The sequence below is a fragment of the Anomaloglossus baeobatrachus genome, chromosome 7 (assembly GCF_048569485.1).
Source record: "Anomaloglossus baeobatrachus isolate aAnoBae1 chromosome 7, aAnoBae1.hap1, whole genome shotgun sequence".
Taxonomy (NCBI): domain Eukaryota; kingdom Metazoa; phylum Chordata; class Amphibia; order Anura; family Aromobatidae; genus Anomaloglossus; species Anomaloglossus baeobatrachus.
Genome location: NC_134359.1, coordinates 271468824 through 271491970, shown reverse-complemented (window position 1 = coordinate 271491970; position 23147 = coordinate 271468824). Strand labels below are relative to the sequence as shown.

At 49.3% G+C, this 23147-nt stretch overlaps 4 protein-coding genes across 4 annotated transcripts; 3 read left to right on the top strand and 1 right to left on the bottom strand.

Annotated features, from left to right (window-relative positions):
• Positions 1 to 4736: 4736 nt before the first annotated feature.
• LOC142246289 (histone H4) lies at positions 4737 to 5048 on the top strand. Its single transcript, XM_075319322.1, has one exon. It carries the CDS (start codon positions 4737 to 4739, stop codon positions 5046 to 5048), a length of 312 nt encoding a protein of 103 aa, XP_075175437.1.
• Positions 5049 to 6724: 1676 nt separating this feature from the next.
• LOC142246288 (histone H2A type 1-like) lies at positions 6725 to 7111 on the bottom strand. Its single transcript, XM_075319321.1, has one exon. The coding sequence runs from the start codon at positions 7109 to 7111 to the stop codon at positions 6725 to 6727; it is 387 nt and encodes a 128-aa protein (XP_075175436.1).
• A 4514-nt stretch (positions 7112 to 11625) lies between these two features.
• Positions 11626 to 12261, top strand: LOC142246287 (histone H1.01-like). The gene has a single exon (XM_075319320.1). The coding sequence runs from the start codon at positions 11626 to 11628 to the stop codon at positions 12259 to 12261; it is 636 nt and encodes a 211-aa protein (XP_075175435.1).
• A 2055-nt stretch (positions 12262 to 14316) lies between these two features.
• On the top strand, positions 14317 to 14727 carry LOC142246286 (histone H3-like). The gene has a single exon (XM_075319319.1). The coding sequence runs from the start codon at positions 14317 to 14319 to the stop codon at positions 14725 to 14727; it is 411 nt and encodes a 136-aa protein (XP_075175434.1).
• Positions 14728 to 23147: the final 8420 nt, after the last annotated feature.

Genomic DNA, 23147 nt, shown 5'->3' with positions numbered 1-23147 from the left:
GTGGGGAACCTCCGGCCCACGGGCTGTGTGCGGCCCGTGACGACTTTTTCTGTGGCCCCCGGACTGATTCCCAGGGACTGCAGTGCTGGAGCGGCAGCCACATCTTGCTGGCTGATGGTCCTTTAAAACCCCACTACATCCCCATGCTGGCACTAACTACGTGAAGACGTAATTTGTAGGTGGCATCGGCGTGAGGTGCGCTAAAATCAAACAGAAGAGGACTGACTGCCAATCATCCCCCAGGTCTTACTGTGCCCGGCGGCGGCTCTCTCTGCCCGGCGGCTGCGGCGGATCCCTGTGCCCGGCGATGGCTCCTTATGTCCGGCGGCGGCTCCCTGTGCCCGGCGGCGGTGGCTCTCTGCGCCCAGCGGCGCCTGCTCCTTTCTGTGCCCGCTGGCAGCGCACTCCGTGCTCTCAGTGATCCCAGCCTCCCCCAGTTCTCTAACTGCCTCCAAGCTTCCCCGGGTCTGTCTTTGCCCCCAGCGCTCTGTACCCCCAGTGCTCTTTACCCCTCTTTCTTCCTAGTGTTCTGTGCCCCCCCCAGTCTCCCGAGTGATCTGTGCCCCCCCAGTGATCTGTGCCACCTCAGTCTCCCCAGTGATCTGTGCCCCCTCAGTGATCTATGCCCCCCAGTCTCCCCAGTGATCTATGCCCCCCCAGTCTCCCCAGTGATCTGTGCCCCCCCAGTGATCTGTGCCCCCCCAGTCTCCCCAGTGATCTGTGCCCCCCCTGTCTCCCCAGTGATCTGTGCCCCCCCCAGTCTCCCCAGTGGTCTGTGCCCCCCCAGTCTCCCCAGTGATCTCTGTACCCCGAACCTCTCCCAGATCTTTCTGTGCCTTCAGCCTCTCCCATCCTTCTCTGTGCCATCTGTGCCCCCAGCGTCCCCCAGGTTTGTCTGTGCCTCCAGCCTCTCCCATCATTCTCTGTGCCCCCAGGGCTGTTTGTGTCCCTCTGGCATCCCCCAGGGCTTTCTGCCCCCAGCTATGTATATAACCCCAGCAATGTTTGTGCCCCCCAGCTATGTCTGTGCAACCCAGTGATGTGTATATGTCGCGGGCTGAGGAGGGGACGCTGCGCTCTCCAACTGCTCGGGTCTGGCTGCCGCTGCTGCTTCGGCCGCTGCTGCTCGGTGGCTTGAGCGATGGGCCGGATCCCGGGGACTCGAGCGGCGCTCCTCGCCCGTGAGTGAAAAGGGGAATGGTTTTGGGGATTTATTGTCCGTGATGCCACCCACGGTTGTGGTGATTGTGTGGGCACCACCGCTGCTCTGGACGGGGATCCCGGGAGCGGTGACAGGGAGCAGCTTTGTTGTTATTTCTCCCCTCCGTGGGTAGGGGGTTGGTTGTCCCGGGGCCCGGTGATGGGGTAGGAATGGATGACAGGCGGGTTGCGGGGCCTGATGAGGTGCAGGGTCGCAGGGGCAGCGCTGTGCCGCACGGCACGGAGGTACTCACTCAGCCCAATGATGATGACACATTTCACGGTAAAACAAGCGGCTGGATGGACAGGTCCCTCGGACGGCTGCGGTTGCTTCTTCCCTGTAGGTTGGTGATGACTGTCTCTCCCTGCACCTAAGTTCAATGTTGGTAGCGATGGGTTCCCACCAGTAACCCGCTCCCCGACTGGGATGTAGGCCGGAGGAGCCCCTTTTGCCCGCAGGCGCTGGCCCTGGGAAACGGTTGCCCTTGGCGGTGGCGGTGTCTCCCCTTCTCGGCTGGACGGTTGCCTTCTATCGGGACTTGGCTGTTTGGAAACCCGGAGGTCCCCTTCACTAACGGATTTGGCAAATTCACGGCGACTCCAAGCCTTGCCGGGATCCGAAAGGCCCCTGCCAATGGTGCTGGCTTCTCTTTGTATGCCGGTCCGGTACCGCCGGGTCACCACCCGTCCACGGTCCTTACGGCAGACTCCAATCGGCCTCCACTGCAGACGGTCACCATTGTCTGCCAACCTTGCTGCTCTGTCCGGGCCACACACCCGGACCAACTTCAGGCTCTTTCTCTGTCACTTCACTACTGCTCTCTTTCTACTTTGCTCCTTCCACTTTTACCTCAAAACTAGACTCTCCTCTCACTTCCCTAGCTTCACTCTAACTGCCTGTGTTTTCCCTCCTCCAGGACTGTGAACTCCTTGGTGGGTGGAGACCAACCGCCTGGCTCCACCCCCTGGTGTGGACATCAGCCCCTGGGGAGGGCAACAAGGATTTTGTGTTCTGACCTCGATGTGCCTACAGGGAGTGTGGGGTGTGGTGGTGTTGTTACCTGTGGCCCCTGGCTTGTCCAGGGTGACACATATATACCACCAGTGAAGTCTGTGCCGCCCAGTGATGTATGTACCCCCAGTAATGTATATGCCCTGTTGCTTCCCTAGTGATGTATATTCCTCCCAGCCCTTACGAGCAATGTTTTTGCCCCCCCCCAGCTATGTCTGTGCTCCCCATCAATGATGTATGTATCCCCAGTGATGTATGTACCCCCCAGTGATGTCTAGGCCCACAGCCTCCCCAGTGATCTATATTCCTCCCAACCCTCCGCTGTGATGTATATACAGCAGCCCCAGCCAACTCAAACCTGGAAAAGCAGATGTGAAAAGCATCAAGATCAATATCGCCTAATATTACAGCTGCACCAAAGAGTAGAAGCTCCAGACCCACAGTGAGTTAATTGTTTGACCAAATATATTAGGGTAATTGTCAAGTTGATAGTTTTGTGCGGCCCCCGAAGGTTTGTAGAAATTTCCAAATGGCCCCCGACAGAAAAAACGTTCCCCACCCCTGCTTTAGCCTCTTGTATGTGTTCGCAGTAGTCTCGGAGGTATATGTGGTTACACCACACTGATGGCCACTTATGTTGCTGGGCAGCGCAGCCATTGTCACTATACATTCAGTGTCAGATTATATCTGGTGAGGTGCTCAAAGGAACAATTAATAACGACTGCGGGAAGTGAAATTACGTCCTAGCGGTCTTAGTGTTAAATCCCTGCCGACTGCTGACACCGCCCTTTAAATCGCGGTCAAGGTAAAACTTTACACACCGGTCACATATAGGAGTCACGTGACGTGATCACATGGAGCCGATGGTTGTCAGGGTAGTACAGGGTCATGTGATGTCTCCTGTAGCTCACATGACTCACTTCCTGTTTCACCCAGCCGTCTGCTGGCAGTAACAGGAGGTGAATATTTCTGCAGATCTTAGCTGTGTAGCTGTGATCTGGAGAAATGAACGGGCGATCAGACTGCTGAACCTCATAGCCTAGCCCCCTAGGGAGAACAGTAAATGAATAAAAAAAAGTAAAAGGAAAAGTTTTCAAAAATGAAAAAAAATACCAAAAAAAAATTTCAAACCACCCCCTTTTTGCCTTATTGAAAATTAAAGGGTTAAAAAAATAAAAAATATATACACTCATTTGGTATCCTCGCATTCAGAAATGCTCACTCTATAAAAATATAAAATCAACAATTCTGATTTGTAAATGGCGCAGGGGAAAAAAATTCCAAACGCCAAAATTACTTTTTTTGGTCACCGCAAATTTGGGGCAAAATGCAATAGCAGGCGATTAAAACGTACCAACTGCACAAATATGCTACCGTTAAAAACATCAGCTTGAGACGCAAGAAAGAAATAAGCTGTCATAGAGCCAACGATCCCGAAAAATGAGAACGCTACAGGTCGTGAAAAATGGCGCAAAAAGTACGCCTTTTATGGACAAACATCTTTTTTATAACCCGTTAGATAAAAGTAAACCTATACATGTTTGGTGTCTACAAACTCGCACTGACCTGAGGCATCACACCCACACATCAGTTTTACCATCTAGGGAACACAGGGAATAAAATATCTCAAGTGCAATTGGATTTTTTGGGGATTTTTTCTGCGTTTGGAATATTTTTTGCCGTTTTGCAGTACATTATATGGTAAAACCTCATGGTTTAATTTAAAAGTACAGCTGGTTCTGCAAAAAAAAAAAAAGCCCTCACATGGCAAGATTGACCAAACAATAAAAAAGTTACAGCTCTCGGAATAAAAGGAGTGAAAAAAACAACCCTGGAAAATGCAAAATCGGACGGTTGTGAAGGGGTTAAATGAAGAATTGAGGTAGATGATAAGAGTAGTAGTAATAATAATAATAATAATTTTATTCATTTATATAGCGCTATTAATTCCATAGCACTTTACACACATTGGCAGATAGTAAGAAAACTGGTGCCGGCCTTCTGCAAGTAACAGGTGAAAGTGGATTCTCTTTCAGGCTCAGTTGCATTTTCAGAATTATTCTGAACTTTCTCAGTGATTATTTTTTGAAACCTTTGCGCTGTAATCAATGATGACTGATTTGTTGTGGTTTTATATTTAAGTTATTAAAAATTATTCACTTTTACTTCTGAATCCCAAATTATTTCTCCAAATATGACTTTCATTGACTAGATTATTCCATCCTCATCTGGAAAAGTGGTTGCATAACACATTAGTAGATTTTATCTCTGGACTGTATTTGGGATAATTCTTCTTACAGAGAAAGAAGTTATAGTGGAAGCTGAAAAGAAGCACAAAGAGCGGGAAATTCAAAATCCCTAACAGTTCTGTGTTCAGCCAATCAGCAGAAGAAGGGGAGGAGCTAATTTTCATCCAGTAAAAACATGCGTCATCTCGTCAGTTCTCCTTCTGGTTCGACCACTTTGTATATAAAGGAGGAGTCGGCGGCCGTTCATCACTTGTTCTGTTCTATCTGCTTTGAAGATGTCTGGTCGCGGTAAAGGAGGAAAAGGTCTCGGGAAAGGCGGCGCCAAGCGGCACAGGAAGGTGCTCCGTGATAACATCCAGGGCATCACCAAGCCCGCCATCCGCCGTCTCGCCCGCAGAGGAGGCGTCAAGCGCATCTCCGGCCTCATCTACGAAGAGACTCGCGGAGTCCTGAAAGTTTTCCTAGAGAATGTGATCCGTGACGCCGTCACCTACACCGAGCACGCCAAGAGGAAGACCGTCACGGCCATGGACGTGGTGTACGCGCTGAAGCGCCAGGGCCGCACTCTCTACGGCTTCGGGGGTTAATTCTGCTCTATTCTGTCCTAACACAAAGGCTCTTTTCAGAGCCACCCACATCTACCTGAAAGGCTACAATGTCCTGCTGCTGTGGGGTGAGCGGAGGGCGGATCTCCTGTGCCCTGGTGAATGCTGTTCGCTCTCACTGATCTATCATGTGGCTGATCATGTAACACCGGGTACATGATGGGGGTGGTATAGCCGAACATGGCGATATCTGAGCACAGTCCATATCCTGCTGTGCTGCGGTCACTACAGAGTAAGAAGCAAAGTTCTGCTGTGAGATGAATGTGTTAATGCCGCTTTAATGATATTTATAGGAGCAGACCCGTGTGGGTGATCGGGTGCAGCGAATATTCACCGGGAATAACGCTGTATGAGGCAGCTGGATAGATGGACGAACTGTACCGGGTTTATAAACTACTGTGTAATCACCGCGTCTTGGACACTTTAGTCTCGGATCGATGGCGGCCACCGAAGATTAATGATAACCCTTCAGAATAATAATGGCGGCTCATCCTCTATCCAGCGCGATCACCGTGTGCGGGGGCAGCAGGTCTGGAGGACAGGACTGCGCTGTATCCGGAGTATTGTAGAGCTGCCCCAGACCTGAACCCTCACAATATAATCCCCCCTATATGCAGAGGCGCAGGCTATAATCAGATGGACGGAGAGCAGCGATTGGGGGGATGTTCACAATAACGGCAGGAGGGTCACAGCAGCGGAGACTGAAAAGTAACTGAAACCGCAGCTGAATACGGTGACACCAAAGGGTTACACGGATGAGCGCTCTTAATGACATGACGTGTATATAGGCGGAGCTACGACGAATTTGAAATTCCCGCTCAGTGGTGACGGTTTCTTCTGTCCCTTTTCTGTGACACGTGCTCCTGCCTTCTTTACAGTTTGTCCTGCTGCTGTGGGGTGAGCTGACTGCCGATCTCCGGGGAATGCTGTAACTGTCACTGATCTGTCATGTGTCTGATAATACAGATAAATCCGGGGTGTATAATCCAGTACAAGTGTCTCCTTCCCGTATTTAACTCATTACTGGCCAAGTATCGGCCGATCCCGCTCTACAATAGTACCCGTTGCCCTGACATATGGCGACTGTGAGGAGAACGGGTATTATTGTACCCCCCAAACCCCTGCAGCGCCCACATCCTGCTAGAACATACGAGGTGATCGGGCAGATCTACCTGTATCCATAGTTCCGGCTGCGCACGACTGTGACCCTATTTAGCGGGGAAGTTTGCGACTTCTGTAAGATTGCTTCTAGGTAGCCGCACTAAGTTATATGAAAACCCGGCGTCTCCACTCCACGGCAAAGAAAATAAATCTCTGTCCTCAGCACAAGACCCTCCCTCCCCTGTATATACTGAGCGCTGCTGTATACACTATAGAATTGTGCCAACTGAAAAGCAACCGCTGCTCCATCGCCACATGATGTCAGCTCTGGAGCAGATCAGCCCATTCATTTCACGCCCTGAATATCTGCTCTGTAGGAAACGCAGCACAGGAGTGCGGGAAGTACATATATCTATACACCGCCTGGTGCTCCTGTGCTATCAGACAATCCGATAATTTCAGACATCGGCCGATATCAGCGGAACCAGCTCTGATGAGGAGGATGTGGTGGCTCTTAAAAGAGCCTTTGTGTTGTGGATGATGCGGGATCAGTGGCGTCACTTGCTCTTCTTGCCGCTCTCGGTCTTCTTGGGCAGCAGCACGGCCTGGATGTTGGGCAGGACGCCTCCCTGGGCAATGGTCACCCCACCCAGCAGCCTGTTCAGCTCCTCGTCATTGCGCACGGCCAGCTGCAGGTGCCGGGGGATGATGCGGGTCTTCTTGTTGTCCCGGGCAGCATTGCCGGCCAATTCCAGGATCTCAGCGGTCAGATACTCGAGCACAGCGGCCAGGTAGACCGGAGCGCCGGCGCCCACTCTCTCGGCGTAATTGCCCTTGCGGAGAAGCCTGTGCACACGACCGACCGGGAACTGCAGTCCTGCCCGGGATGAGCGGGTCTTCGCCTTAGCACGGGCCTTCCCTCCTTGTTTGCCGCGTCCAGACATCGCTCTGATCTTCTCTCCAACAGCTCAAAGTAAACACAATTCTTGTGTGATGTCAGTGCTGGTTCCTCATTCGCTTTTATCGGGTGCTGCCCCGCCCTCCCTTCTCACCATTGGATGGATCTAAAGCCTCTTGTTTAGTGAAGACACCAATGAGATGCAGCGGACGCAGCCTATGACACTCCCAGATATCACAGGCTGCGCCCGCTGTGCAGACGACTGTATATATCATACACACTGCTGTATACACTGAATTTAAATAAAACGGAAATAAATACAGTTTTAGAAACAAAACTACATATTCATAGATTTTCTTTGGTTTTAACCTTTAGAAAAGCTCTTTTGCTTTTTTTGGGGTTCAGCACGGGCTTAGTTTTGCTCTATCCTTCTTGAACTTCTAATGTAAAGAGAGGGAGGGCACTACCCCATAATATGGGCTCACTTATGGCGGAAAGACTAATTCATAAAGAAAAGCAAGGAAAGAATGCCATACAACAAGGATCTCCATGCATAACTGTAAAATAACAATCTGTATAAAGTGTAGAACACATGACACAACAAATGAGTAACAAAAAAAAAAATCCAAATGATGCTTGGTGTCCCTTATCAACAGATAAATAGAATAAAAGTGTGTGTATATATAGATATAGCCAGCCACAAATTTGTACAGATTATACTCCAACAGACCATGCAATAGTGCCTGCTAATAGCAAATGTGGTATTATATAGCGCATTTTGCCCATATGTGCTTCCAATGGTTTCTGACCAAGTGTTTTGTTCTCCGTGGACTTGACTTATCTCCATCTTGCTTCTCGCCTATAGATGGTCTGTATTACATGCATTTTTACCTTGCAACTGCTTATCGCTCACTTGAGCAGTTTTTCATGTACATTGCGGTCACTATTTATGTCCGTTCATAGGGGTCAATAGCACCTACAGATATGCATATTGATTTTTTTTGCTAATTAGGGTCTTTGTCCGTTATCCGTGATTTATTCATGGGGTGTTTTGTTCACTCCCATTTACAATAGACATTTCCCCGCACTTCTTATCTTGATCTTTTGTTGGCTTGGATCAAACCAAACACATATTTCCTTTTAGCAGGCATTATTGCAAGGTCTGCTGAACTATGATCTATATATATATATATATATATATATATATATATATATATATATATATATATATATATAATCTTTTCAATCTATTTATCTATTGCTAACGGATACCTAGGCACCATTTGGATGTTTTTTTAATTGTTTTTAACTTGTGTCATGTGTTCTAATACAGATTGTTATATTACAGTTATACATGGTAATGCTTGTTTTATGGCATTCTTTCCTTGCTTTTCTTCTTGAACTCCTCCTTCACTTTGGATTCTTTCTTCTAAGGCACCTTGTCATCTGATGAAATGTTATTCCACATCTCTCCTACTTTCTTTGCAATGTCCCTAATGGTCAGACCTGGCCGCTCTCCTTTCACTTCAGGACGGAAGTTGGAGCAAAACAAAAAGAAAGCAGAGGGTGGTCTCTTTAATGCATTTGGGTCCTTAAACTTCTTTTTTTTCTTTCTTTTTGGTGTCATGTAAGCTTAGATTTCTCCTTGATAATGAACCTTGTCAGATTTCTCCATGTCTTCAAACCTTCCCTGCTCTTTAGCAGACAGTCTTCCACCGTTCGGAGCACTTTTTGAAGAATTGTTAAAGTTCACAGATGCATCAGGAAGATGTTCCGTGTGCTCTTCTCTGCAAGTCTGCAGAAAGTAAGCATAAGAGGAAATTGTACTGTATACACTGCTGTATATACTGGAAATACTGCTGCCTATTCTGTACACACTGTAAACTGCTGCATATAATGTGCACACTGCTTTATTATTATAGACACAAATAAGACTGTTGATGTGTGCTGTGCTAGTTGTGCAGTCTGTGCATTGTATACAGCTGTGCTCTGTGCTAATTCTGCATTTTTGGTCTGCGCTTCTTCCTCCGTATTTCGCCTTTTGCACAATAGTTGGTGTCAGATGGGTGAATTAATATTTCAGTGATCACACAGGGCTTTTCCTGTTTTAGATGGGGGAGTGAGTCGCATTGAGAAGCCCTCGTTTCACACTGCTATATATACTGTACACACTGCTGTATATATTGTATACTGCTGAATATCTTCAACACACTGCTGTGTATACAGTACTGTACACAATGCTCTATGTCATGTATGCACTGCTGTATATAGTGTATACATTACCGTGTAGCCTGAACACACTGCGCAGAATGCTGTATATCATGCACACACTGGCGTATATCATGCACACACTGCTGTATATCATGCACACACTGCTGTATATCATGCACGCACTGCTGTATATCATGCACACACTGCTGTATATCATGCACACACTGCTGTATATCATGCACGCACTGCTGTATATCATGCACACACTGCTGTATATCATGCACACACTGCTGTAAATCATGCACGCACTGCTGTATATCATCCACGCACTGCTGTATATCATCCACGCACTGCTGTATATCATGCACACACTGCTGTATATCATGCACGCACTGCTGTATATCATGCACACACTGCTGTATATCATGCACACACTGCTGTATATCATGCACGCACTGCTGTATATCATGCACACACTGCTGTATATCATGCACACACTGCTGTATATCATCCACGCACTGCTGTATATCATGCACACACTGCTGTATATCATGCACACACTGCTGTATATCATGCACGCACTGCTGTATATCATGCACACACTGCTGTATATCATGCACACACTGCTGTATATCATGCACGCACTGCTGTATATCATGCACACACTGCTGTATATCATGCACACACTGCTGTATATCATGCACGCACTGCTGTATATCATGCACGCACTGCTGTATATCATGCACACACTGCTGTATATCATGCACACACTGCTGTAAATCATGCACGCACTGCTGTATATCATGCACACACTGCTGTATATCATACACGCACTGCTGTATATCATGCACACACTGCTGTATATCATGCACACACTGCTGTATATCATACACGCACTGCTGTATATCATGCACACACTGCTGTAAATCATGCACGCACTGCTGTATATCATGCACACACTGCTGTTTATCATGCACGCACTGCTGTATATCATGCACACACTGCTGTATATCATGCACACACTGCTGTTTATCATGCACGCACTGCTGTATATCATGCACACACTGCTGTATATCATGCACACACTGCTGTATATCATCCACGCACTGCTGTATATCATGCACACACTGCTGTATATCATGCACACACTGCTGTATATCATGCACGCACTGCTGTATATCATGCACACACTGCTGTATATCATGCACGCACTGCTGTATATCATGCACGCACTGCTGTATATCATGCACACACTGCTGTATATCATGCACACATTGCTGTATATCATGCACACACTGCTGTATATCATGCACGCACTGCTGTATATCATGCACGCACTGCTGTATATCATGCACACACTGCTGTATATCATGCACACACTGCTGTATATGCTCTATACACTGCTCAATTATTATTATGGACACATAAGGCTGCTGATTGTGCAGTATATACAGATGTGCTGTGTGTGTTATGCATTTTATGTTTCTGCTACTTCCTCAGTATTTCACCATTTCCACAGCAATTTGTTTCACATGCGTGAATTATTATTTCCGTGATTACACAGGGATTTTTCTACTTTTAGATGATGGAGTGAGTCTCATTGTGAAGTCATCGCCTCATCACAGCTCTTCCCACCAGTACAGGCCTCACAGAGGATAAGACACAATATTCTGCAGGAGATTGCACTCATCTACCTATGGGCATGATCTACTAATGTGGAGACCTGGTTACCCCAATACGCTGCACACACGGGGTAGATTTATATTCCAGCTCAGGGGGGTGCAGGCAGCGGGGGCCATCGCCTGTGTTACCCTTCTGCGCTCTCAGCAGCTCCAGGTCGGTCGCACATAGTATAATCTGCAGCCTGTACGATATAAATTGTAGTGAAGAGCCCGGTGGTGGTAACAAGGACCCGGAATAGGAGGACGAGCTCCCGCAGCAGTTTTATTTTCTCGGACACCTTAGTGATGAGCAGATCGGGAGGACGGCGGCGATGATCCCGGGACCTTCTCTCCGCTGTTTCCCGGCTTCTCTGGTAGTGACGGCTACAAACGCTCAGTGGAGATGTTGGAGGATGGGAAGTGCTGGAGAAAGCGCGCTCACCCGTCCGGCTGTAGCCGATAAAGGGCTTTTATCCCGGGCTGGGAAGCACAAGGGGAGAGCGGAGCTTCACTCTGGTACGGTCGGGAGAAGGCGGGGTCTGTGCTCAGTGTCAGCCAATAGAAGGTCAGGACGGTGCAGCTCAGCAGCCAATCAGTGCGCAGTAAGACTGTATATAGAACAGACGCCTCCAGCTCCGGCCTCAGTGTTTTCATCACAGATTTTTTTGTTTTATTTCCGCATCACACGATGGCAGAGACCGCACCAGCCGCCGCTCCTCCTGCCGCCGAACCGGCCGCCAAATCTAAGAAGCAGCCGAAGAAATCCGGGGCCGCCAAGAAAAGCAAGAAATTCTCCGGTCCCAGCGTCTCCGAGCTGATTGTCAATGCCGTGTCCGCCTCTAAGGAGCGCAGTGGGGTCTCTCTGGCCGCCGTGAAGAAGGTCCTGACTGCCCGAGGCTACGATGTAGAGAAGAACAACAGCCGGGTGAAGCTGGGCGTCAAGGGTCTGGTCACCAAAGGCGTCCTGCTCCAGGTGAAGGGCAGCGGCGCCTCCGGATCCTTCAAGCTGAACAAGAAGCAGGAGACCAAGGACAAGGTGGCCAAGAAGAAGCCAGCAGCTGCGGCCAAGAAACCCGCTGTAGCCAAGAAAGCGGCCAAATCTCCTAAGAAGCCCAAGAAGGCCCCGACCGCGGCCAAGAAGAGCCCGAAAAAGGCCAAGAAGCCCGCAGCTGCCAAGAAGGCGGCAAAGAGCCCCAAGAAGAAGGCCGCTCCGAAACCCAAGAAAGTGACCAAGAGCCCGGCTAAGAAGGCGGCAAAACCCAAAGCTGCCAAGAGTCCGGCTAAGAAAGCGGCGAAAGCCAAGAAGCCCGCGGCTAAGAAATAAGCTGCAGCCGCCCTGATACTCCCTCACAAAGGCTCTTTTCAGAGCCAACACCTTGTCCCGGCAGAGCTGTGATCAGGCGCGGACATTGTATTTTCATTCTTCCGCACAGTGTCGCCATCTACAGGATCCCGCACACTGGTGTCACTATAATGAGGGTTATTATTCCCCGGCTCTGGCGCTGTATTCCCGCCATATCACGTGTGCAGCTGATCACACCCGGCCGCGTCCTGCAGGTCACAGCAGCGGGAGTGATGCGCGTGTAATGAGCTCTTCTGTCGCTGCTCCCTTGTGAGCGCAGATTGGAGCCTACAAGTCACGTGTACTAGAGACACTATCATCAGAATTTGGAGCCGGGAACATAGAAACCCGCGTTAGGATGAGGAGGAGGAGGGAGCGGCGCTGTACAGCTCTGCGGGAATCTACAAATACAGGCACATCGGCGGCTCCTGTAACACCCGCTGCTCTGATACAGACACTACCCACAAGAGGGAGCTGCGGAGACCCCACCCGCATCTGTAGTGCGGGATTACTGGCCCTCAGGCTCCGCCTCCTGTGAGCAATGATTGGTCGCGGACATCACACCCTATTGGCAGCTTGTGTTATTTTATGAAATATCCAATGGGGTGCTCTGCATGAAGCGGGAAAACGAGCAGCAGAGTATAAATCTCCTGCTCTCTGCGCTGCTCCTCATCACATCTGTTCTCCTCTAGTGATGGGAAATCTAGTTCATTTTGGTGATTAGTTCACCATGAACTAGTTCACTGAAAAGATTAGTTCAAAAGATTAGCTCATTTAGTTCATCTAGTTCAGTATTTCTCTCCACTCTATCCTGAGGAGCTGATAGGAAATGCATCATGTGACCTGTGAACTAAATGAACTATATGAGCTGCTGAACTGAATGTTCTACTGAGAATGAATCAGGACAGTCTAGTTCAGTCTGATGCATCTCACTCAGCCCAGCAGCGCCCCCTGTGTAGAGTGTAGAGTACTGACCCATAATGAATGTGTATGAGGGAGCTGAGAAGCAGTTCAGCAGCCACCATTTTGAGAACAGAACAGGAGCCAATGGTAAAGATTTTAGCAAGACTGATCTAGGCTACAGGAGGGTGATCCTATCACACAGACAGGTGAGGGGCATGAACCACACACAGAAAAACTCTCTCTCATACACACATATGAGCTGTGTCTGTCTACTGTGCAATTTCAGTATTTATTAATATTATTATTACTATTATATTTATATTTGATGTGTGGTATAGTGTTACTCCCTTCTTTTCCAGCATCAGGAGCTATAAAGAGCCAGTGTGAGAGCAGGAGCCTCCTGGAGCTGTAGAGGAATCACTCTCTGTCTCCTCACACTGCTGTTTAGTTCAGTATTTCTCTCCACCCTGTCCTATGAGCTGACAGGAAATGCATCATGTGACCTGTGAACTAGATGAACTAGATGAGCTGCTGAACTAAATGTTCTACTGAGAATGACTCAGGACAGTCTAGTTCAATCTGATGCATCTCACTGAGCCCAGCAGCGCCCCATGTGGTAGTGTAGAGTACTGACCCATAATGAATGTGTATGAGGGAGCTGAGGAGCAGTTCAGCATTCACCATTTTGAGAACAGAACAGGAGACAGTGGTAAAGTTTTTAGCAAGACTGATCTTCTAGACTACAGGAGGCTGATCCTCTACAGGAGGCTGATCCTCTACAGGAGGCTGATCCTATCACACAGACAGGTGAGGGGCATAAACCACACACAGAAAAACTCTCATACACACATATGAGCTGTGTCTGTCTACTGTGCAATTTCAGTTTTTATTAATATTATTATTACTATTATATTTGTATTTGATGTGTGCTAGTGTTTTACTACCTTCAAGTGTGAGAGCAGGAGCCTCCTGGAGCTGTATGAGGATCACTGTCTGTCTCCTCCCACTCTAGTTCATAATGAACTAATCTCTGTCAGGATGGTGAACTAGATGAACTAGTTCACTCTGAAGATTAGTTCATTTTGAACTACTCACTCACGAACTACCCATCACTATTCTCCTCTATACTGAGCTATGGCCAGAACTAAGCAGACCGCTCGCAAATCCACCGGAGGGAAAGCTCCCCGCAAGCAGCTGGCCGCTAAGGCCGCCAGGAAGAGCGCTCCCGCCACCGGCGGAGTGAAGAAGCCTCACCGCTACCGGCCAGGCACAGTCGCTCTCCGTGAGATCCGCCGGTACCAGAAGTCCACGGAGCTGCTGATCCGTAAGCTTCCCTTCCAGCGCCTGGTAAGAGAAATCGCCCAGGACTTCAAGACCGATCTCCGCTTCCAGAGCTCGGCCGTCATGGCCCTGCAGGAGGCCAGCGAGGCTTATCTGGTGGGGCTGTTTGAGGACACAAATCTGTGCGCCATCCACGCTAAGAGGGTCACCATCATGCCTAAAGACATCCAGCTGGCCCGCCGCATCCGTGGGGAGAGGGCTTAGATCTGTCCTGCACCCCGAGTACAACACAAAGGCTCTTCTCAGAGTCACCACATCCTCCTCATCAGAGCTGCTGCCGCTTATATCCGCCATTATGTTCCGTACTAGTGTCTGCACCAGACGGTTTATATGGCAATGTCGGTATCTACATCCATCCTCCATTACTGCGATTACTGCGGAGCTGGAAATAATCGGATTGGTCTTGGGCCATATCCCTGGATCAATATGAAGTGAAAGCTGCACACCAAATTCCGAGTAATATGAACAAGCATAACTGCTTTGATACATAAATAATGAAAAATACAACTAGCCATATGAAAAATGGAAAAAAATAATTGTTGGTGATATTGCATAACTGCTGAGTATTATTTTGAAAAAAAGATATTTAGCAAATGTATTGATCAATTCATTACTGCCCCATAACCAATTCACGGTAATCACTTATTTATGGGGTCCCTAACAAAAGGTTACCTCTATATTCGGTTAAAACCTGCTTGTGTGAATGGGTACCTAACCAAATGTTACCTCTATGTGCAGCTGAAACCTGCTGTGTATGGGAAGCAAGGGACCTGGCTATATAGGAAGTTGAATAATCATGGCTAAAGGGCGGGACTGGGTTCTCAGACAGAAAAAAAACCTGCATAACAATTTTTTTTTTTTTTTCTGTCTGAGAACCCAGTCCCGCCCTTTAGCCATGATTATTCAACTTCCTATATAGCCAGGTCCCTTGCTTCCCATACACAGCAGGTTTCAGCTGCACATAGAGGTAACATTTGGTTAGGTACCCATTCACACAAGCAGGTTTTAACCGCATATAGAGGTAACCTTTTGTTAGGGACCCCATAAATAAGTGATTACCATGAATTGGTTATGGGGCAGTAATGAATTGATCAATACATTTGCTAAATATCTTTTTTTTTTTTTCAAAATAATACTCAGCAGTTATGCAATATCATCAACAATTATTTTTTCCATTTTTCATATGGCTAGTTGTATTTTTCATTCTTTATGTATCATAAAGCAGTTATGCTTGTTCATATTACTCTGAATTTGGTGTGCAGCTTTCACTTCATATAGATTATGTATTTTTTGGCTAGCACCCTGTTCACATTTACAATGGTGTTCCAGCAGTCATTTTGATTATCTCTGGATCAGACACGTGCAAGCAGTGAGTGATAAAGCAGAATTTCACCCATAAGTGACCGTCCGTGTGTGCAGGTGCATAGCGGACTAGAGCTTAGATCTGTCCTGATCACCTCAATATCAGTCTTATCACCGCAAAGTTCACTTTGAAGAGCTGATCATTCACATCTGCCTGTTATTTTGCTCGGAGTCCTTTTGTTCTACAAAGTCATAACAATTGTAGTCACAACCATAAAGTCATTCCATGAAACAATAAGCATTGATATATAATGTACTACAATGCAGGAGGAATTTTTTTGCAAAAAAATACAAAACAAAAAAAAAACAGGGATTACATACCTAACCATAATAGAGATTAAATCAATGCAGGGATAAAGTGCCAGCAGTGCACGGGTTTGGATCTAGCAACAAAACTGCTACACACCTGCTTAATTGCATGAATGGTATATAGGTAAGTACTACCCTGCTAAAAAAAAAGTCATAATTGTAGTCCCAAACGTGTAGCAATTTCATCAAATATTAGGTAAGTATTAGTGATGAGCGAGTACTAAAAAGCTCGGGTGCTCGAGGCTCGGGCCGAGCATCCCAAGATACTCGTGTACTCGGCCCGAGCACCGAGCCCAATGTTATCCTATGGGAGACCCGAGTATTTTTGTGAAATGACCCCCCGGCAGCATGGAGAAACCCTAAAAATGGCACAAAAGTCTCAGAAGAGTGCTCAAATGACATGGCAACAGCATGGGGAAGACCCCTTGAAGCATTTATCACTGAAAAGTCACAGCTGTGAACAATTTTGTCCGCGTTTTACGCCATTTTTACGGACTCACCAGAAAACCTTCCAAAATGACCCCAAAATGATTTTTCATGGCGGAAATGTTAAGGGCACATACCCAATAGTGAGATAGAGCTGGTGTATGTTACTTTTTGAGATTAATACATGAAAGATTTTACGTGAAAACATTGTGTGGCACTCCGATGTCCCTGAGAAGAGACGTACATGAAGGCCTCTTGAGTCTAATGTGCCCATTTTGAGGAAGTGAGTCTTTGTAGTATTTTCCTTTGCCAGGGCAGTCCAAAATTGTGAGGTTCACCAATGCCCCTGCATACAGACGTGCATGAGGGCCTGTAAACCTGAAGTGCCCATTGTAAGGAAGTGGGTCTATTTCAGTATAGCCCTTTGCCAGGGCAGCCAAAAATTGGGAGGCTCCACATTGTCCCTGGATAGAGACGTGCATGAGGGCCTGTAAACGTGAAGTGCCCATTGTAAGGAAGTGGGTCTATTTCAGTATAGCCCTTTGCCAGGGCAGCCAAAAATTGGGAGGCTCCACATTGTCCCTGGATAGAGACGTGCATGATGGCCTGTAAACCTGAAGTGCCCATTGTAAGAAAGTGGGTCTATTTCAGTATAGCCCTTTGCCAGGGCAGCCAAAAATTGGGAGGCTCCACATTGTCCCTGGATAGAGACGTGCATGATGGCCTGTAAACCTGAAGTGCCCATTGTAAGGAAGTGGGTCTATTTCAGTATAGCCCTTTGCCAGGGCAGCCAAAAATTGGGAGGCTCCACATTGTCCCTGGATAGAGACGTGCATGATGGCCTGTAAACCTGAAGTGCCCATTGTAAGGAAGTGGGTCTATTTCAGTATAGCCCTTTGCCAGGGCAGCCAAAAATTGGGAGGCTCCACATTGTCCCTGGGTAGAGACGTGCATGAGGGCCTCAAAACATTAAGTGTCCATTTTAAGGAAGTGGGTGTATTATAGTATAGCCCTTAGGCAGGGCAGCCAAAAATTGGGAGGCTCCACGTTGTCCCTGGGTAGAGACGTGCATGAGGGCCTCAAAACATTAAGTGTCCATTTTAAGGAAGTGGGTGTATTATAGTATAGCCCTTAGGCAGGGCAGCCAAAAATTGGGAGGCTCCACGTTGTCCCTGGGTAGAGACGTGCATGAGGGCCTCAAAACATTGTTCCCATTGCAAAGGAGCGGGTCTCCTGTCGTTGTAATGTCCATTCTGCAAAGAATGGGCGAAAAAATTTACCACTGGGGGTATACCTGAAACAAAGGCCTAAGTATTGCAATTTGTAACGGTCATCATCATGGTGGCGCATGAGGAGAAGGAGGAGCAGTCCAGCGATTATCCAAAGTCCAGAAGTGTGTACCCATGGGTGAGTGGAGGTACATGGCAAACTTTAAATTCCGCTCTCATTTGCTGGTGGTGTGGTGAAGTCTGGCCCAATCCAACCCTTGTTCATCTTGAACAAGTCAGCCTGTCAGCATTTTCAGTTGACAGGCGGGTGCGTTTATCTGTAATGATTCCACCTGCGGCACTAAAAACACGCTCTGACAAAACGCTAGCAGCAGGGCAGGCCAGGACTTCCAAGGCGTAGAGAGCCAATTCATGCCACGTGTCCAGCTTGGATACCCAATAATTGTAAGGCACAGAGGAATGTCGGAGTACAGTTGTTCGATCTGCAAGGTACTCCTTCAGCATCTGGGCAAACTTAGGATTTCTTGTGGCACTACCCCGCACCTCAGGGGCTGTGGTACATGAGGGGCTGAGAAAACTGTCCCACATCTTAAAGACTGTTCCCCTACCTCTGGCGGATTGGACTTGTGCCTCTCTCGGCTGTACACCTCGGTTGTCCACTGATTCCTGACCTATGCCGCTAGCGTTTTGTGAGGGGAATGCTTTCCCTACTTCCGTGAGTATGGCCTTCCGGAACTGCTGCATTTTGGTTGACCTCTCCTCCACGGGAATAAGAGACAAAAAGTTCTCCTTGTAGCGTGGGTCTAACAGTGTTACCAACCAGTAATGATTGTCGGCCAAGATGTTCTTAACGCGAGGGTCACGAGACAGGCAGCTTACCATAAAGTCAGCCATGTGCGCCAGACTCTTAACAGCCAGGACTTCAGTAGCCTGACCAACAAGATGACTGAACATGCTGTCCTCCTCCTCCTCCTCCTCCTCATCTACCCTGTCCTCTGGCCAGCCACGCTGAACCGAGGATATGACTGGTGTGCATGTCATATCCTCAATTTGGCCGGAGAGTTGCTCCATGTCTTCATCCTCCTCCTCGTCATAGTCCTCCACTGCACGTTGTGATGAGACGAGGCTGGGCTGTGTGTTATCACCCACACCCACTACTGTTTCTTGCTGCAACTCATCGCGCTCCGCCTGCAATGCATCATGTTTGTTTTTCAGCAGAGACCGTTTTAGAAGGCAGAGTAGCGGTATGGTGACGCTAATAATGGCGTCATCACCACTCACCATCTTGGTGGAGTCCTCAAAGTTTTGGAGGATGGTACATAGGTCTGACATCCATCTCTACTCCTCAGGTGTTATGTGTGGAGTTTGACCCATTTCCCGACGGCTTAGGTGATGCAGGTACTCAACAACTGCCCTCTTCTGCTCACATATCCTGACCAACATGTGCAGAGTTGAATTCCAATGCATGGGGACATCACACACCAGTCTGTGAGCCGGAAGATGCAAACGGCGCTGAAAGCCGGCAAGGCCGGCTGAAGCAGTAGGTGACTTTCGAAAATGTGCAGACAGGCGGCGAACTTTTACCAGCAGATCAGACAGCTCTGGGTATGACTTTATAAACCGCTGAACCACGAGGTTGAGCACATGGGCCACGCATGGAACATGTGTCAGCTGGCCTCGCCTCAAAGCCGCCACCAGGTTCCGGCCATTGTCACACACGACCTTTCCTGGCTTTAGGTTCAGAGGTGTGAGCCAGTGATCTGCCTGCTGTTTCAGAGCTGTCCACAGCTCTTCTGCATTGTGGGGTTTGTCACCTATGCAGATTAGCTTCAGCACAGCCTGTTGCCGCTTCGCCGAGGCAGTGCTGCAGTGCTTCCAGCTTGTGACTGGTGTGGAGGGCACAGTGGATGAGGATGCGCAGGAGGAGGAGGAGGCTGAAGAGCATGACATTCCGGAGCTGTAGAGTGTGGGTGAAACACTGACTGAGGTAGGGCCTGCAAACCTTGGTGTGGGAAGGACGTGTTCCGTCCCTCGCTCAGACTGGGTCCCAGCTTCCACAATATTAACCCAGTGTGCCGTCAACGAGATGTAGCGGCCTTGCCCACAAGCACTTGTCCACGTGTCTGTGGTTAGGTGGACCTTGGGTGAAACAGCGTTGTTCAGGGCACGTGTGATGTTTTGTGACACGTGGTTATGCAACGCGGGGACGGCACACCGGGAGAAATAGTGGCGGCTGGGGACCGAGTAACGTGGGACAGCTGCCGCCATCAGGTCACGGAATGCTTCTGTCTCCACCAGCCTAAAAGGCAACATTTCCAGCGCAAGCAGTCGCGAAATGTTAGTGTGAGGCAAATCCCGGGATATGAAGATGAATTACGACTCCAGTCATAATCCCTCATCACTCCCTGGCAGTGCCCCCTCCCTTCTTGTTCTCAGTGTTCCACTTACACCTCCATGGCCATGTCCTGTGATATGGAAATTAGGTGGCTTAGGGACAATGGACACAGGATGACTCCCTGCCGTGACCCTGTAGTGGGGGCTGCTAGCTAGTTAGCAAGGCTATGGAACTAGCAGACAGAACGACTCCAGTAAAAAATGGTTCATATCTCGCAAGCCATATTTCCGATAAATATGGCAACCATAAAAATGGTGTCTCCGCATGCGGACGATGCCGGCACACCCTTTTTATGGGAGCAGGACATTGGGAAATGCCCCAGGCGTGATATTAGCCAATGGGGAACTGGCAGACAGGTCATGAGTCCCCTCGTTCTGTAGCTAAATTCATAACTGTCACAATGAGAGCATTGGCGTCCGCCTACGACGCTCCCAGGCAAAGTTATGGCCCATATTCCATGTTGTGGATTGTCCATAACTCAAGCCAGGGGTGGAGCAGTGCTCCCTCTGAGGTCACTAAGGTAGGAGGGGACCTGGATCTGCCCAGGTTGATAACCCTACTTCGGCCATTTTCCAGGGTTCTTTTCGCTGGGGGCACGTGTAGGAAACATCTGTGGGAAGGATCCTAGAAACCTGGGTACAGCGCCCCCCTGTGGCCAGACGCAACAAGGTAACTGCTGGAACTGTGTATGCCTGTTTGTAACCCATGCTTTGATTGTAACTGTACTCTGACATATGTATATTCTGTAGATTCCCTATTGTATATATTGTAGTTTCTAGTGTGCTTTAGGCTGATTAAATTATATAATTAATCTTGGGCTGTTCTGTTATCTCGATCTTGAATCCCACGTCTGTGTGTTCGGCTAATAGTTACCGTAAATCGGTTGGTGGCAGCGAATTGTGCCAAGGATTATTGTGGGGAGGCCAGTGAGATTCGGGGAGATTTTATATATTCCGCCCGCGGAGGTCGGGGGAATATATACCCTACTCTCACCGGGGACCCTTCAATAATCGGCATAAGTAGTATAGCGGCCTCCTTGCTTATGGTCGGGCAATTCCATAATTGGCCTGACTATAAGAGGGGCGCTAGAGAGCGCATCACGTGCTCTGTCTGTCGGTCGGGAGGTATAAAGGAGGGGTGACCCCCACTTGTTACCCCCCGATTGTGACGTACTGGTAGCCAGCGCGGGGGATTTCTGAGTGACCCCCCCGGTGGTTTGTGACATATTGGTGGCAGCGGTGGGATCGAGATAATAGTGTGTGTGAGTGTGAGACCCATACTCCCAGACACTAAAGACTGCCTGCAGCAGCTGTGGCTGCTGGGGTCTTCAGACTAGCTCAACACTAGAGTGTCAGAGTGCAGATACTGTAAGGTGTGTGGAGGCATCAGGTGTCAGTTCTGTGTCAGTGACCAAAAGTCTGCAAGAATGGCTGATGGCACCAGGAGCAGAGCTATGCAACTGGCCAATGCTAAGGCAGGAGCCGAAGAGAGGGAGGACGGTGCTGTGGACAGCAATGAGGAGGTTGCCCACGAGTCCTCCAGGAGCTCGACGCCAGAAAACCGTTCTGCCGAGGACATTGCGCAACCTGGCACTGCTGGACAAGATGAGGAGGAGCTCACCCAAGGTTCCTCAACGAGCCAGATGCCAGCCCTCCGCTCTGAAAGGGACAGTGAATCGCCTAGCTCTGCAGCGTGCCGCAGATCACCACGTGCCATTCCACCGAGCCTGGGAGGCTCGGATAGCCTTCTTCAAATGGCTATGGCCCTTCTCCAGGCTGGAGACCAGAAGGGCTACAAGGAACTCCTGGCAGAGCGCAGGGCAGAGCGGCAGGCAGCGCGTGACGCTGAGGCTGCGGAGCGGCACGCAGAGCGTGAGGCTGCGGAGCGAGAGCGGCAGGCAGCGCGTGAAGAGCGAGAGCGACAGGCAGACCGTGACTACCAGCTGCAGCTAGCTCAGCTCCGGCCCTCATCAGCCACATGTGACCTTCGAGACACCAAACTTCCAAAGGTCCGTGTTGAGGACTTCCCAGTGCTGGAGAAGGATGGAGACTTGGACTCTTTCTTGACTGCTTTTGAACGGACTTGCTTGCAGCACCATCTGGACAAGGACCAGTGGGCCAAATACCTGACCCCCCGTTTAAGGGGTAAGGCCCTGGATATCCTTGGGGACTTGCCTGCTGAGGCAGATCAGGGCTACGACACCATCAAGCGGGCCCTGATCCAACAGTACAACCTCACTCCAGAGTCCTACCGCAAGAAGTTCCGGAGCCTACAGAAGGGACCAAAGGACTCCTGGGCTGACCACCGGCGGGCACTTGCCCGAGCTGCCGACCACTGGACCCAAGGCCTGCAGCTTTCCACCGGACCGGAGATCCTGGACTTGTTCATCACGGAGCAACTCTTGTGGAACTGCCCTGAGGATCTCCGCCAGTTCATCCGAGACCAGAAGCCAAAGGGGTCCACGGCTACAGCTGCCCTTGCCGATGACTACACCAACAACCGGGCCCCTGAGGCCAGGAGAGCGGCCACCAGCAGCACCTGGAGAGGGGGTAAGATGAATTCTGCGACTGCCCCACCTGCCCCTAGACTGCAGGGGGTGTCCCCCTCAACTCCCCTCTCCAGGCCCGTGGCGGAACCAAGACGGTGCCACCAGTGCAACCTACCTGGACACTTCAAGGCCATGTGCCCTCAGCGTCCCAAGGCCCCGGCTCCGTCCCCGTCCCAAGGGCCGCCCAAGGTGTATTGTGTGGGTGGGGGTGGTGGTAGGTCCCTGGACAGCTTCCAACCTGTCACCGTCGGCCGGTCTGTGACCATAGGACTGCGAGACAGCGCCTCGGAGGTGACTCTGGTGCGGCCTGAGATGGTGTCCCCCCAAGACTTGATCCCTGGAAAAACCCTCGCTG

Excerpts from the sequence above, each read along its gene's own strand:
- LOC142246289 (XM_075319322.1), top strand. The coding sequence starts at position 4,737 with ATGTCTGGTCGCGGTAAAGGAGGAAAAGGTCTCGGGAAAGGCGGCGCC.
- LOC142246288 (XM_075319321.1), bottom strand. The coding sequence starts at position 7,111 with ATGTCTGGACGCGGCAAACAAGGAGGGAAGGCCCGTGCTAAGGCGAAG.
- LOC142246287 (XM_075319320.1), top strand. The coding sequence starts at position 11,626 with ATGGCAGAGACCGCACCAGCCGCCGCTCCTCCTGCCGCCGAACCGGCC.
- LOC142246286 (XM_075319319.1), top strand. The coding sequence starts at position 14,317 with ATGGCCAGAACTAAGCAGACCGCTCGCAAATCCACCGGAGGGAAAGCT.